The 15,975-nt window shown below is 36.8% G+C and overlaps 2 protein-coding genes and 1 non-coding gene across 3 annotated transcripts; all 3 read left to right on the top strand.

Moving 5' to 3' along the window:
- The first annotated feature begins 4,813 nt into the window (after positions 1–4,813).
- Positions 4,814–8,708, top strand: LOC126709912 (rRNA 2'-O-methyltransferase fibrillarin 2-like). Its single transcript, XM_050410280.1, has 6 exons — positions 4,814–5,214; positions 5,418–5,513; positions 5,648–5,725; positions 5,808–5,987; positions 7,863–7,931; positions 8,299–8,708. The coding sequence occupies exons 1-6, from the start codon at positions 4,873–4,875 to the stop codon at positions 8,473–8,475; spliced, it is 942 nt and encodes a 313-aa protein (XP_050266237.1). The 5' UTR covers positions 4,814–4,872; the 3' UTR covers positions 8,476–8,708.
- Positions 6,386–6,450, top strand: LOC126710652 (small nucleolar RNA snoR60). The gene has a single exon (XR_007649712.1). It is a non-coding gene; the product is annotated as a small nucleolar RNA snoR60 (small nucleolar RNA).
- A 2,560-nt stretch (positions 8,709–11,268) lies between the features above and the next one.
- LOC126709453 (uncharacterized) lies at positions 11,269–14,687 on the top strand. The gene is made up of 5 exons (XM_050409703.1): positions 11,269–12,004; positions 12,272–12,413; positions 13,260–13,416; positions 14,105–14,302; positions 14,506–14,687. The coding sequence occupies exons 1-5, from the start codon at positions 11,461–11,463 to the stop codon at positions 14,509–14,511; spliced, it is 1,047 nt and encodes a 348-aa protein (XP_050265660.1). The 5' UTR covers positions 11,269–11,460; the 3' UTR covers positions 14,512–14,687.
- Positions 14,688–15,975: the final 1,288 nt, after the last annotated feature.

Genomic DNA, 15,975 nt, shown 5'->3' with positions numbered 1-15,975 from the left:
CCCACATCCAATTAGGCCAAATCAATCAACTCTCTCTCCTATGCTCATAAGGACCTTAACTCAATGGTCCATAAACAAAAATGAGCCAACACCAACAACTTATTACCTTACATAAAAAGGGTTCCCTTAAAATAGGTCGGGTCGGGTTGTTGTCTAACTTGACATTTTAGTGGGTTGGGTTGGGTTGTTGTCTAACTTGACATGTTAGTGGGTTGGGTTCATACAGGACCAAAAGTCTCATATAGAACCAAATTTTTTTTTTCTTTAAGGGTTTGTTTGAGATTTACTTATTTTACTGAAACTAAAAACTTTTAGGTAAAAATATTGTAGATAAAGGTAAAAGTTAGCTGAAATAGTGGAGTGAGACCTCATGAATAGTGTCAATAGTGCAGTGTAACCTATGAATAGTAGCAAAAATAAGTTGAATAGTAAAATAAGTTGAATAGTAAAATAAGTTGGCAAAAATAATTTTTGCCAAACGAATACTAAGTTAGGTTGAGTTAATGAGTTTGGGCTTGATTTGCTTGGTGTTTGTTAATTATTCTCACAGTTTTTTATATTCACAAATTTTTTATTTTTATTTTTTCCACTTCTTGTTTATGGTTCATTTCATTCCATGTGCCATCATTCTTCCCTTCCTATCTCTCGATCAAGGCATCAACCCTTTTACACGTATGGGATCCATATGTTGTGAGAAAAAGAAAAAACAAAAAGCAATTCGTATAGGATGCCATGATCAATTAAGATATTATCTATTCCCTTCCTTCCAGGCACAAAGGCAGATTGGACAGGAGACACAAGCTTGTTTAGGTGGGGTCTAATCCTTTCCACTAAAATCTTTGAAACAATCTTATAAACCGAATTACACAGACTAATCGGCCTATAATTGTTTAGGGATTCAGGGCTTTTACACTTCGGAATGAGAGTCACAAGAGTATCATTGAGATAATCTGGGACTACACCATCCTTGAAAATATTCTTCACCTCCTTACAGATTGGCTTCCCCACTTCATGCCAAAAATGCTGAAAAAACCCAGCATGGAGACCATCCGGCCCTGGGGCTTTAAACGGTTTCAAAGCCCACAACCCATTCCTCACATCTTCATCAGTAACTTCCCTCCCCATCCAATTTCTATCAACTTCTGAGAGAAAGCTGCCTGAGAAATCAGCCACATGAGAGAACCTATAAGACATTTCAAAATCCGTGGAGTAGAGTTTCTTAAACCCATTCAAAATATGCTCCTGTACCGCCTCTTCCTCTACAATCCATTCCCCCATGTTATCCTTCAAACACCTTATCTTATTTCTTTGCCTCCGAACAATAGTATTTAAATGAAAGTAAGAAGTGTTTCTATCCCCAAAGGTAGCCACATTAATCCTCTTCCTGGAGCAAAATAGAAGAATACTCCTCAATGAGATGATTTTCAAGCCTCATAAGAGACTCATTCGGATTTTCAGCCAAAGCCTTCTGAGTCCCCTGTAATCTGGCTAAAACTCTCTTTTTCTTCCCAAAAAGATTTCCAAAAACCTCAAAATTCCACTTCCTAGCCTTCCTAGTAAAATCTGGAATGGCCATTTGTAACTGAGCTTCATTGGGCCAAGCTTCCTTAACAATCCTGTAAAAATCCGGATGAAGAAGCCACATCGTTTGGAAATGAAAAGGCCTCACCAGTCTATTCGCATTTGGTTTCCATAATTCAATCAAAACAGGATGATGATCAGAAAATGTCCTAGGGAGATGGGTAACTACTGCTTCAGGGTATAAAATTCTCCATCTAGGATTAGCAAAACACCTGTCTAAACGTTCCAAAATCAAATCCGAAAGCTGTCTTTTATTAGTCCAAGTATATTTTGGGCTGGCAAAACCAAGGTCAACAAAATTGCAAGAATCCAAACAAGATTTAAATTCTAGGGCCCTATTTAAATTAATATGATTCCCCCCAAATTTATCCTCCCCACTATGCACTTCATTGAAATCTCCGATCATCAACCAAGGAAGATTATGTAACTGCCCTACCTCTTCTATGTTGGACCAAAGAATTCTCCGTTCAGCTAATCGAGGGCTAGCATAAATTGCAAAAATTAACCAAGAAAAGTTTGAAGCACATACCTTCACAGTAGCATGAATCTCCTGCTCCGTAGCTGAAAGAAGTTTAATATTCACATCCTCTTTTTTCCACAAAATCCATAAGCCTCCAGCATACCCAATAGTCTCTGTTATAATAAAACCATCAAAGGGAAGTCCTTCAATGATCTTTTCCTGCTCTACTTCCACCCACCCTGGTCTCCGTGATTACCATTATCGATGGAAGATGATTCACAGCCATCTCAAATACCCTCCTCTTAAAATCCGGGTTTAGTGCACCCCTGCAATTCCACATAAGAACATTCATCTTCGCACACTGATCCAAGGGAAATTCAGCTTGACTAGGATTCATTATTGCAGCTTCGACCATACTCCATCCCAGCCTCCTTAACAACTCCGTCGAATGATTCCACTCCGGTTTCCATATCATCATGTGCTTCAATATTCCCACTATGTCTTCCTGGCAACATATCAACACATCGCTCTTCTCGATCGGAGCAATTATTTGGATAAGCTTTAGCATCGGGTGGTTCCCAATCAAAGCTGTTGCCATTCCCCTCTGGTCCACTAGTTTTCTTTCCTGTATCACCCATCCGAATTCGTCGAAGTGGGGCACCACCAATGGCCTTCTCAGCTTGTTCAAGGCTTTGGCCTCTTCCCGTGAAATTAACGGAGTGTCCGTTATGAACCGCCACCAAGGATTGGGCGTCTGACCCCAGGCCGGATGATCCGGTAGTAGTGTCCCCGATCTGCCGCTCCCCATGGCTAACGGAAAGATGCCCCGCCCTGCCTGACCCATCTCCGCCTTGCACCACTCTAACTCCTGCATCGGCATTGACCTGATCTGACGGATTATCGCATTTGGCACCTCTATCAAACTGTTTCGGTGCCAAATCGCCCAACCACTCCTTGTTGAACTGCATCGATTCACTTGGTTTTCCTCCATTCTCCATTATCTGCACACTCTTTGAAGAGGAAGCTCTCTGTGAAGAAGATGGGTGTTGTCTTTTCAAGGATTTTGCTCCTTTCACTCCAATAGATCTGCTGCCTCCTGAAATCGTGCCCGAAGAACTGAACTGAAACTTCCCATCAGTCCGCATCACGTCTTATCCTTGTATCGGGCTCATCGCACTGGAGGTTCCTACAAGATTTCTCAAATCTTCATTCTGTGAAACTCCTTGGACAGAAACGTCTCTCTCATCACGTGCTTGGTTAGATAGATTGGACAACACCTTCCCTTTATTGGACTTGACTGAATCACCCTCATCTTTTTCCTTTCCATGGACAAAATTGCCCTTCTGGTTGACTTCTCCCTTATGATCGCTCCTCAAGGGAAATCTTGACCGTCCATTCCTAACTGAACTCTTTTTCCTTGTAACTAACATCCACGGACCAAAATTTGGATCCAATTGTTTGTCTTCCTCATTGGCCTGGTTCGGACTTTTCTCTGTTTCACTGTCATTCCTATCCTTTTCCTTAATCTGGTAGCAGCAATTCTCTTGTTTATGCCCAAGTCGCCCACAGCAAAAACAAAGAGAAGAGATACCTTCATATTTAACTTATTGCACCAACCTTCCTATCCTGATGGATTTTATCAAGGGCTTCACCAGATCAATTTGTATACATAGCCTTGCGTAGCTTCCCCGTGATCCTGTGGCCGTGTAGGAATCAATACGAAGAACCGGCCCAATAACACTACCTATTTCTTTCAGCACTTCCATATCATAAAACTCAATTGGCAATTCAGGGAACCTCACCCAAACTGCGACTGAAGTTAGATTATCTCCTGAGGCTCTGAAATAAGGTTCCCAAGGCTTAATGGCCAAAAAATGCTCACCAATAAACCATGGGCCTCCACGTAATACCTTATCATAATCATCTGCACAATAAAACTTAATTAGGAAATAATCTTTCCCAAGATTAACACAATCCATCCTAGCTGCAGGTTTCCACAAGGCATTGAGCTTGAAAGTGAGATAGCTGTACCCAACAGTTCTACCAAACACTTTCACTATCAAAGCCTTTGACCATAGGGCTCTGATATGATCCTTGGTTTCCTTAGACAGCTTCACTTCCGCCATTCCTTCAATGAGAGGTTCAACTTCTGTGTCTGATTCCTCACCATCATCCCAGACATTATCCAGCTTAAAGGCTTGTTCATAAGCTCCAGGAATGTCTCCTACAAGTCTATCTTTGTAGCTTACAAAGTTCTTTTTGTGGTGTAGACTGATTAACTCCACTGCTCTCTTTAAACTTCTTAACACTACGTCCTAGCTCATCTTCTTCCTCACTCGATCGTGGTGGGTCATTGCAATACTCAACTTCCATTCTTTCCTCCTAACTTCCTCAGGTGAAGCTACTTCACTATTGCAGAGTTGTAATCCTAGAGAATGTTAAGCTTTCAAAATTTGTTTTGTGAAAATAAAACAAGGTTTCTATAAAGAGACCCCTTTACTTGGGCCCATAGAAAAAGAAGAAAATGACCCTTTCCCCACATTTTTTTTTTCTTATCAATATGTTTCTATCTTCACTGTCCCAAAAAAATAAAAAATAAAATAAAAATTTCCCGAATGGTAAAGGAGAGTTTGGGAATTATATGGGTTGGGTTTGTAGTGGGCCTTTCCAACAGATGTGGATCCTGATAGGATTGGTAATGGGCTTATTAAAAAAGCCGAAATAAAAACCCTTAAACCCTTGATAAACAGTGTCCCACTAACTTGCTCTACAAGTCCTGATAAACCCTAGCCAGCAGCAAGTGTTTCACTTTCTCTCCCTGCTTCTTAGCGATGAGGCCTCCTCTTAGTCGTGGTGGTGGCGGTTTTAGGGGCAGGAGTGATGGAGGGAGAGGAGGAAGAGGTAGAGGTGGAGGTGGAGGTCGCGGAGGAAGAGGTGGCCGAGGTGGTGGTGGTGGAGGAAGAAGCTTTGGTGGTGGTAGAGGAAGAGGCCGTGGTGGTGGTGGTGGAAGAGGAGGAGGTAGAACTGGAGTTCAAGGTGGAAATAAGGCTGTGATTTTGGCTCATAGACATGAAGGAGTTTTTTACATGAAGGTTAAAGGAGACGATGTTCTTCTTACTAAGAACATGGTTCCTGGTCAATCTGTCTACAACGAGAAAAGAGTTAATTCGCAGGTTTATTTTTTATTATTCTTTGTTTATTCTTCTAAAGTATTTCGCTAATTATCTATTTAGCTGTAGTTACGTACTACTAGGTTTTGTTTGCTAATTGAAAGTGTTTTCTGTATATAAAGAAGCACAATGATTTCTTGCCGAGCATTGATTTATTTTTTTGTGTACAAAGATGGTAATTGTTTATTGAATATAAATATATCCAGAATGAAGATGGAACAAAAGTTGAATACAGGGTTTGGAACCCATTCCGTTCAAAGCTGTCTGCCGCCATTCTTGGTGGTGTTGATGACATAGGGATGGTGAGTTTTAGCCTAAATTTCTTAATTTCATTTCATTTTTTGTCTTCATATATATATATATTTTTTTTTAGATTTTAAAATCTGTCCATAATCAAACTCTTTTCAATGTTTGTATTTTAATATGTAAAATGAAGAAACCTGGTGCTAAGGTTCTCTACCTTGGGGCTGCTTCTGGAACCAGTGTCTCTCATGTGTCTGACATTGTTGGCCCTGTAAGTAGTCTATATGAAAACATAGCCTTTACATGCTTGTTTTAATTGGAGTTGCTTAAAAATTGATGCTCTTTGCTTGTAGACTGGAGTGGTTTATGCAGTCGAGTTTTCTCATAGAAGTGGTAGAGATTTGCTTAACATGGCAAAGAAGCGCACGAATGTTATCCCAATCATTGAAGATGCTAGACATCCTTCTAAGTACCGAATGCTGGTACTTGGCATGGTGGATGTGATATTTTCTGATGTTGCTCAGCCCGATCAGGTCTCTTCTTCATACTTCAAACTTAAATGTGTTATAGAAGGAAGGTTTACAGTGGCACAAGAGTCTTTCTTTTAGTCAATGTTTTTCTCCTTGTTTCTGCCTCATGTCCTTACTGCTATCACTGACTACTACTTTAGTTTCTTGATGTGATCCTGCCCTTTTGGTGTCTTTTGAGAAAAATATGCCTTATCATTTGTAAAATTGTATAAGTTTGTTTTCTGAAGAAGGATTTTACTCAATACTACTAACTTTTGAATGAGGCTTTGAAGATCAAATCATAACTGGTATATTAGTAATACTTTATTTTCTTCATTCCCAGTTAAATTAAATAAGCATTCAAGAAATCTAAGCTGACTGTACATTAAATTTTTCTAAATTTGTATCTTGTTTAGATCATGGTGCATGTGATGAATACTCAGGTTCCCATTCAAGACATAATGGGGGAGCCCAAGTTTCTGATGCTCTTATAAAGTCATTTGTCACTTTAATGTTCTTGCTCTTATAAAATCATTTTTCACTTGGTACAATTACTTAGGTGCAGTACATTAGAGTTTCCAATTAAATTCAAACAAATGGTTGCATTGACCAATAAAACACAAACAATGTTATCTTTTTCAGTGACAATTATATTTAATCAATCTATATATTTGAATTTAATTGTAGTTAATGTACTACACCTAAGGAACTACACTATGTCTTACCTAAAGTAAACTTGCTTTGCCTACAAACTCTTAGCTTAAATCTTACCTTCTTCTCCAGTAAGAGCAAGGTGGAGGGTCAGATTATAAGTTCAAAATCCACATACTGCCTCTGTAATTATTAAGAAAAAATAAAAGTGAGTTTTTTTTTTTTTTTTTCCCCTTTTTCTTGGTCTCGATTTCCAGGATCTTAAAATATTGTTAATTTATTCTTTACTTCTCATTTGACATGGTGAAAAGCTGAGAGGATTGTTCAGAAATTGGTTGTGATATGTTTGTTCTTTTCTCTGTATGAGAGCTGTTATTATTTTGTGAATCTTTTTAAGACATTAATAATGAATACATTCATTGATGATCACTGTTTTATAGTGTTACAGAGTTTTTACCGGTTAATTGTAGCTTTTTGAGTTGGTTTGATTATATAATTTCAATGTTGCATCAAGCAACTGTAGACATGCATTTGACAAATTATTAGGATTTACTGTTTATGTTACATTTTTTCTTTTAAACTTATTACTTCTGTAGTTCTTTTCTCACTCCTAAAATTTTTGAAATTTTGGGTTGCCCTAGGTATATCTTCGATTTTGTAGGTACAAAGTTTGTTTCATCGTGACTCATGATCGTCTCACTGCCATTACTCAAATGTTCATGTACAGTCATCAGCTGGAACATTTGTTCTTTGATTTGGGGAGAATTGTAGCTATTGAGAATGGAATTTCTTAAACTTGTTGTTTCTTCCTGTACATGATATTCCAATGTAAAACCTTTTGATTGGTTGTACCTGATTCTTGCCCCCTTGCCCCTTTTTTCTTGCTTTCTTTTTTCCCAGAATAAACTCAACTCATAAGCTCTTGCCTGCCCCATATGGGCAAGTTATTGAAATTCCTGGTCATTGGTGTGCATTTTGTTTGGTCAGTTTTGTCAATTTTTCAATGCCATTCATGAGATCTCAGGTTTTGCAAGTGAGGAATTGGTTTGACAAGAACACAGGAAATATACCCTTGCTCTCAGAAATCAAATGTGATTGGAGTCATCTTGACTGCCCATTTGTAAAAGGGGCGCTTACAGGAGACAGGAAGGGGGATTAAATGGGCCAATTTGTTTGTAGGAATGGGTTTTGGCTACTAATATTCTTTGATTTATCTGAATTTTCTTTGCTTTGTCCATGATTTTGCAGACAAGGATTTTAGCACTGAATGCTTCTTATTTCTTGAAAGCTGGAGGTTGGTTCGTTATTTCTATCAAGGTTTGTACGTATGTTCAATTGCTTAATGTTTCTTTCCAAATATATATCATTATCCTCTAACATTAGAACTGAAAATTTTATTGAAGTTCTTACTTGTGTAATGATTAGCAGGAACAATAACAGTTTTTCCCCCTCTAATTTTATTGTTTAAAGTCTCCCTTTGTTTCAGCTTAAACTATCTTTTGATAAGTTGTTTTCCATTTTCTAGTGTTTGGTGTTATTGAAAATCTATTTACACTAAACTTTGCAAATCTTGTGGTAACCTAATCAGCTGGAGCCCACTCTCATAGCCAAAAATCATATACTTTGCATATTCAATATTAATGTGCTACTGTTTTTCATGTTAAAAAGATCTTGTATATTTCAGGCCAATTGCATAGATTCCACAGTACCTGCTGAGACCGTTTTTGCTATGGAAAAGGATAAGCTAAAGGAGAATCAGCTCAAGCCATTTGAGAGCATTACTCTTGAACCTTATGAGCGCTACCATGCTTGTTTTATTGGTCAATACCGTGCCCCAAAAAGATCAAAAACTACTTCCTAAGGATGTGGTGCCTCCTATTGCCTTGTTATAGGTTCTTGATTGTCTTCCATTCTTGCAAGGAAAGATGCAGTTTAGATTTTTGTTATAACTCAATACCTTTTTTGTTAAGTTTTACAAGCCTCTGGTGGGTTTACTTTCTTGGATACTATTTTGAATTGGAACTCATTTTATGTTAAACCCTTCTAATTGTTTTGCGCCTTAATCCTTTATCTCAAGGAGAATGTTTCATTTAATGTGTGGATTGCTCTTTGAAGATTAGATTTTGAAATGAGCCTATATAGATCTTCAAGATTTGCTAGTTATTTTTTCCTAACTAAAAGTCGATTTAGCTGTATCTTACTCTAGTATTGGATTTTTCTAGCTTTGGTTTCATGTCTTAATAAGTGTATATAGTCTACAGATAATTATTATCCATCACCTCTGCCTCTTTGCTAATTCCAACCAAACGCTGTAGCATATGAAAGAGCTGATAGAGATAGAATGGTAGTTTGATTCGATTATAAAGAACGTCGAAAACATTGCTACATAGATTCTATCTCTTTTAGGAGTGAAAATAGAGAAGGAAGGGGGTTTATTATAGTTTCTGTAAGCATGTAAAAACAGGGTCATTAGGTTCATTGCCTCCTTATGATGATTGATGAATTGTAGCTGGTGTATGGTTTACCTTTTGAGTAATAATTCTTTATCATGTGCTCTCAATCTTTTATATTAACTAGATTAATTCAAAATAGTTTTTAATTTTTTTTTAAGTGTCGGTTAAAATTATCTCACCTGAAATAGCAAGGATATCATATCAACAAATTCTTGATATCTAAATTTTGTGTCCTTTTGGCTAGCTTATTTTTTGCCAACTTATTTTACTATTCAGTTTATTTTTCCTATTATTCATGGGTCCCATTGCACTTTTTGATACTATTTATGAATCTTATTGTACTATTTCAACTAACATTTACCTTTACCTACAGTACTTTCAGCAAAAAAAAAATTTGTTTCAGCAAAATTTGTGGATCCTAAATAGGCCCTTCATGTGAAAAATAAACTTGTGAAAAATATCAAGAATTGTATCAATTTTCCTGTACATATTTGCTTTATTATATATATTTTTTTAAAAGTGATATCTCTGCTGTGATTAGTTTTCTTAGCTGAGATCTAAAATATATCGTAAAATATGTTAAAATTATAATATATTGATATATTGGTTACATCAAAATTTCTTAATGATATCTTGGATCTCTGATGAGGCCAAAATGATCAAGAATTTAGTTAAATATTAAAATCCTTAATTAGATTTACAAACTTGAAACCTTTTTCATAAATTAAATGCAATATTTTTTGTCTTTGTCCCACATCCAATTAGGCCAAATCAATCAACTCTCTCTCCTATGCTCATAAGGACCTTAACTCAATGGCCCATAAATAAAAATGAGCCAACACCAACAACTTATTACCTTACATAAAAAGGGTTCCCTTAAAATAGGTCAGGTCGGGTTGTTGTCTAACTTGACATGTTAGTGGGTTGGGTTCATACAGGACCAAAAGTCTCATATAGAACCAATTTTTTTTTTCTTTAAGGGTTCGTTTGAGATTCACTTATTTTACTGAAACTAAAAACTTTTAGGTAAAAATACTGTAGATAAAGGTAAAAGTTAGCTGAAATAGTAGAGTGAGACCTCATGAATAGTGTTAATAGTGTAGTGGAACCTATGAATAGTAGCAAAAATAAGTTGAATAGTAAAATAAGTTGGCAAAAATAATTTTTGCCAAACGAATACTAAGTTAGATTGAGTTAATGAGTTTGGGCTTGATTTGCTTGGTGTTTGTTAATTATTGTCACAGTTCTTTATATTCACAAATTTTTTATTTTTATTTTTTCCACTTCATGTTTATGGTTCATTTCATTCCATGTGCCATCATTCTTCCCTTCCTATCTCTCGATCAAGGCATCAACCCTTTTACACGTATGGGATTCATATGTTGTGAGAAAAAGAAAAAACAAAAAGCAATTCGTATAGGATGCCATGATCCACATCATTTGTCACAACTTGATGACGATTGACATTGTTGAACTTTCACTTTTACATGTATCCATAAACTTTATTTTCACCACTTACCGTTTGGTAGCGGTTTTCATGTATTGTTGTTTAACGTGTTTGAGTGTTATAGAAATACGTGTCAAGTGTTTTTGGTGTTTAAACACTGACACCAAACACCCCTAGGAGCTATGGCAAAAGTTGTGGAGAATTTTGTTTGCATACGTCGGGGGCATGAAGTATCTTCTTATGTGGTAAATAGTATCAAGTATCAACCACCACGCACCCTGTTACCTCTCCATATGTAAAATATTAGTTTAGGGAGACAGGTTTGAGCTGCAGGCTGCAGCAACATATTATGTTTCGTTTGTTTATATGAAAAATATTTTGTCAAGAGAGTTTTTCATGTTTCTTGTGTTTGGTAGCATAAAAAAAAGGTCAAAGGAAAATTATATTTGGCTAACGAAAAACCCTATTAAAAATATGATTTATTTTTTATAGATTGTTTTATGTTAAAATTTTTTCAAAAAACAATTTTATCTCACATCAAACTAAATAAAAGAAGTTAAAAGATAATATAAAAACTAATAAAAACAACTCTATTTCATTTTGAGATTATTAAAAAATATAAAAAAATGAAATAGTTTTCTAAAATACATTTTTTTTAAATGACTTATTTTTAGAAAAACATTAACATCGAACAAATGGAGTATATATTTTTAACAACCTAAAAAAAAAAAAAAAAAAAACATAGCACTTGGGAGCTGAGCATGCAGAACGACGTGGCGTTTTACCTCTAGAGTAAAACCACGACACGGTGTTTATTTTCCTCTTCTCCATCTCTCCCTTCTGCTCCAATTTCCAAAACCCCAATATCATCACTAAGCAAAAACCCTAATTTACAGAGAAAAGAGAGTGAAAGTAGCAAAGACAGAGAGATACAGAAAATTGAGCAATGAGCGAAACGGAGTCCTTAGTTTCTCTTCCTCCAACAAAACCCCTAGAATTAGAGAAGGGGCTCACTCTCGTGCCGCGCGTGAAGCTCAACTTCACAATCTACCCAAACCCAACAACAGCCGCCATGACAATGAGCAAGCCAATCAACGAGTGGAAGCTAAAGCTAGCTCTACTTGACTTCTTCAAGTCCTCTCTCACTGTCCCAATCACCGTTCCCGAAGATGACCTCCAGATCCAACGGCTCGGAGACCTCAAGAAGCGGAAGCGCGATGATCCAGTGGCTCAAGGTTCTCTCGCAATTCGAGACCTAGGGTTTCTCAGCAAGACCAGAATAAACAGCGAAGAAGAAGAAGAAGAAAAAGATGTGAAAGTTTTGGAGGAGAAGTACTTGGATTGGAGAAAATACTTGCTGGAAAAAATGGACGGGTTGGACTTGAACCTTGAAGGTGTTAAGTACAAGCTAAACGTCGCCGTTCCGGCTTCTGATGATTTCGAAGCTATGAAGAAAGCTTGGGAGGATTTTTACGCTTTTCGAAATCGCGGTTTGTCTTTTGAATTTGCTTTACTTGATTTTTTTTGCCCATTACGCTGTTTTTGGAAAACATATTGGAATATGTAGAAAAACAATGGAACTCGAGTTTTAGAGACTTTGAGTTCTTCACATTGGAGACTCGAGTTCGAAATGAGGTCACATAACTAATATGTTTCGAGTTTGGCCACAAATATGTTTGCAAAAACAGCATAATTGGCAAAAACCCCTTACTTTACTTGTAAAAAAAATATTGATATGTATTTTTTTTGGTTGGCAGGGTATTCAAGGGGTGGGAAGCAAGAGCCGGATACGATTATAATGAGAGGTGTTCCGTCTCGGTGGTTTGCGGAGCCATTGGTTTCGTCAAAGCCTTCCATGTTGGTTACACATTCCATTTTTTCTAGACTTGGAAATATAAGGTATCATTATTTATGCGGCCTATAAATATGCTTATTTTTTGTACTAGTTCATAAACCTTTTGTTATGTTGTTATTGTCCTCTTGAAGTCGTATAAAATTAGTTTGTGATATTGCTAAAATTACTGAAATATTAGAACTTTTCAAAGTATTAGCCGAGACCCGAGTGTTGCTTCCCAAGTTTCTTTCATTTGAATTTTCCTAATTTGTATAAAATTAGTTGGTGATGTTGCTAAGATTACTGAAAGGTTAGAACTTCAAAATATTAGCTGAGACCCGAGTGATGCTTTTCAAGTTTTTTTCTTTCAGATTTTCCTAAGTTGTGTAAAATTAGTTGGTGATTTTGCTAAGATTACTGAAAGGTTAGAACTTCAAAGTATTAGCTGAGACCCGAGTGATGCTTCCAAGTTTCTTTAATTCAAATTTTCATAATTTGGTGGAAAAGGTTTGTTAGTGAAAAAGAACAATGGACATGATATAGTTCAGGTTGGAATTTTAGACATATTAAGGAAAAGGTGACATTGAAAACTAAAAGGGTTTCATGTTGAATACCTTTGACCCTTCCTAATAATATTTCTCTTGCTTATAAGAAAAAAAAGGGATTAAAGAAAATATAGAAGATTAAAGTGCCTGTGTTGGGGGTTATGTTCCGAAAGTTGTAAATATGACTTTGTTGTTTTTGTATATCTATGTTCTTATATTTGTATGTGGCTTTTATATAATTCATTCTGTATGGTAAGTTTTCATTGCCCATTGCCAATAAAACATACCTTTTGGTGTCAGCAATGTAATGGAATTAGCTGATTATGCATCTTCCTTCTTGTTGATACTTTAACTTGCTTTATGTAGGGATCTTAATGTTTCAGAGGACAATGATCTAGGTAAGGAAGCAGAGGAAACTATGAGCGTAGTTTCGGGTCTTAATTGTAAGATTGTAGTTCAGTTCGAGAAGCACAGTGACTTCTATAATGCTCTGAAGGTGTTATGCGGCCGCTCCTTACAGAAGGTAGGACCTTGGTGTCTCTTTAAATTTTGTCAAAATTATCTACCATATTCGATCTATAATAATGAATCACTGAGAGTAAATACCAGTCTTTTACTTATTTGCCATCGTGCATTTGAATCTTAAACCTGATGGATGAGTTTTTAAGCATGAAAGGCAGGTATTAGGGCATTGGATGTCCTTGGAACACCAATATGTGTGTCTTTTTCCTGTGCTTCTCATTAAAAGGAGTAGCATGGAATTGGATAATCTTAGATTCGTTGAATACTCTGTTTAAACCATGTGGATCTCTTACCCACACGAGCATAAGATAAGATGCTTATTCATGTTTGATTGACATTAGATACTCAAGTGTCATATGTTGAATTGTTAACTCGTTTTGACTTACACATCGCCACCCATTTTTGAGCTAACCTCGATAGATTCGCACTTAATATCTATGTATCATCTTCCTCATCTGTAGACAATTTAAGGGGGAACTTGTCCAAGTTTGCCATTCATTAGCTTGGTCAGTTTGAATGTACATTTTAAGTGTGTGCCTAATCAGCTAGTTCGAAAAGGTTGCATGCATTCAAATAAAGATGCAGACAGAAAGGAAGCTGGGGAAGAGATACCTAGACTAAATTGTCTGTTAGTTCATTCTTGAACCTATTGTCTCATTGATTACTAAATATTGCTTGCTGTTGAACAGCAAGGAGCTCGCTTGAAGGCCGATTATGAGGTTACCTGGGACAAGGATATCTTTTTCCGAAATTCAAGAAGTAACACACAGGACAGGACTAGTAGAATGCCAGAAATGGCAGTAGGAAATTACAGAAGTGAAGCTCCTAGACGTCAACAACAAAATACTCGCTTCAGTCCTGACGACGCACGCCGTAAGAGATTTAAGGTTAGGAACTAAGTACTTGAAATGACAATACTATAACTAGTTAAAAGGATGTTCTTGTGTTTGTAGACCATCTCCTCTAGGATCAGTTTATATTTTGTTCACTGGCCAAATCTCTAAATGATACCAGTATATGTTACTTTTTATCTATGTACTTCCTTTTGCTGTTTTTCTTTAACACTTATTTGAGCTTTTGTGCATTGCAGGATTAGGGAATGTGATGCCCAAGTCGATATTGTTCCATACATGGCTTACAGTTTGAGAAGCGAATTCATTCTTTTTGCTAATTTTGATGATAAAATCTAGCCCAGTATGTATAACAATTTATAGTCTGATATTTTCAGCTACTGTAACAAAGTTTCAGTAAATAAAGACCACTTTGCTGCTATTGTACATTCTTCTTCTTATTGTTGTTTTTTCTTCTCCCTGGTCCTAATCTCCTGCGATGGTAAAAAAGTTTTGGCCTGCTGGTCGTGAACTCATGATTGGCAGTGGTGTTTAAAAGCAAACTGAAATAGTTTATATATACTTGAGAGAGAGAGAGAGGCTGGAACTAGTTGTTGCAGTCGATAAAAAATATAGGTGAAAAAAGATCCCTATCCAAGCCGTGTTTGCATCTTTCTTCACAGGACTTCCTTATGAATGCATCTAAACTAGCACACTCACTAGAAGGAATTCTAACAAAGTGAGTTAACCCGGTGCCACCAACCATTTGGATGCTACCCTGAAGGTATTTGATACTTGTGTCAATGAACAAAAGAAATTACCAAACTTGAACAAACTTATATTGGGTTTAAACCAAAAGAATAAAAAATAAAAACTCAAAAAGTACTTTTATTGGCGTCATTCATTTTTGCATATGCAATTATCATGTGAATTTTTTATGAGACCAAAAATGTACCCAAAAAAGGGGCAGGGACGCAACAGAGTACAGACTACGCTAATCAAATAGCTAATTGATGGAGCTAGCTTGTTTTGATTATTCATATCAATTTATTCTCAAGAACCAAAACTGGGTCCAAGAGCCATGGTAAGTCCATATCGTTTTTGAGTGCGTGATAGACAAGCCCATGTCCAGCCATTTATGATCTGTTCGGGAGTGTGTATGCCTAGAACAACATACCTCCCCAATGGCTCAGTATTGCCTTGGGAAGTATCGCTGTCAGACGATCTTTTGGAGGCAGAAATCAGTTCTAATACCACTACCACTGTTTCTAATGGGATATATTCCATGTCAGGAATAATCACATTGGACCCCACCCACATGAGTGAGACCAAAATGCAATCATGAAACCCCCACAAACCTCAAGCTATAAATAGGAGAAATGGGGAGCTAGTATCATCAAGAGAGAGAGTTAGTAAGTCCATATCGTTTTTGAGTGCGTGATAGACAAGCCCATGTCCGGCCATTTATGATCTGTTCGGAAGTGTGTATGCCTAGAACAACATACCTCCCCAATGGCTTAGTATTGCCTTGGGAAGTATCATTGTCAGACGATCTTTTGGAGGCAGAAATCAGTTCCAATGCCACTACCACTGTTTCTAATGGGATATATTCCATGTCAGGAATAATCACATTGGACCCCACCCACATGAGTGAGACCAAAATGCAATCATGAAACCCCCACAAACCTCAAGCTATAAATAGGAGAAAGGGGGAGCTAGTATCATCAAGA

Source organism: Quercus robur, chromosome 12 (assembly GCF_932294415.1).
Source record: "Quercus robur chromosome 12, dhQueRobu3.1, whole genome shotgun sequence".
Taxonomy (NCBI): Eukaryota; Viridiplantae; Streptophyta; class Magnoliopsida; order Fagales; family Fagaceae; genus Quercus; species Quercus robur.
The sequence above is the reverse complement of the archived record's forward strand: the minus strand, read 5'-3'. Positions and strand labels throughout refer to the sequence as shown.

Excerpts from the sequence above, each read along its gene's own strand:
- LOC126709912 (XM_050410280.1), top strand. The coding sequence starts at position 4,873 with ATGAGGCCTCCTCTTAGTCGTGGTGGTGGCGGTTTTAGGGGCAGGAGT. Across the intron at positions 5,988-7,862 it reads ATGTTGCTCAGCCCGATCAG|ACAAGGATTTTAGCACTGAA; the intron begins GTCTCTTCTTCA and ends ATGATTTTGCAG. Across the intron at positions 7,932-8,298 it reads GGTTCGTTATTTCTATCAAG|GCCAATTGCATAGATTCCAC; the intron begins GTTTGTACGTAT and ends TGTATATTTCAG.
- LOC126709453 (XM_050409703.1), top strand. The coding sequence starts at position 11,461 with ATGAGCGAAACGGAGTCCTTAGTTTCTCTTCCTCCAACAAAACCCCTA. Across the intron at positions 12,005-12,271 it reads TTACGCTTTTCGAAATCGCG|GGTATTCAAGGGGTGGGAAG; the intron begins GTTTGTCTTTTG and ends TTTGGTTGGCAG. Across the intron at positions 13,417-14,104 it reads GCGGCCGCTCCTTACAGAAG|CAAGGAGCTCGCTTGAAGGC; the intron begins GTAGGACCTTGG and ends GCTGTTGAACAG.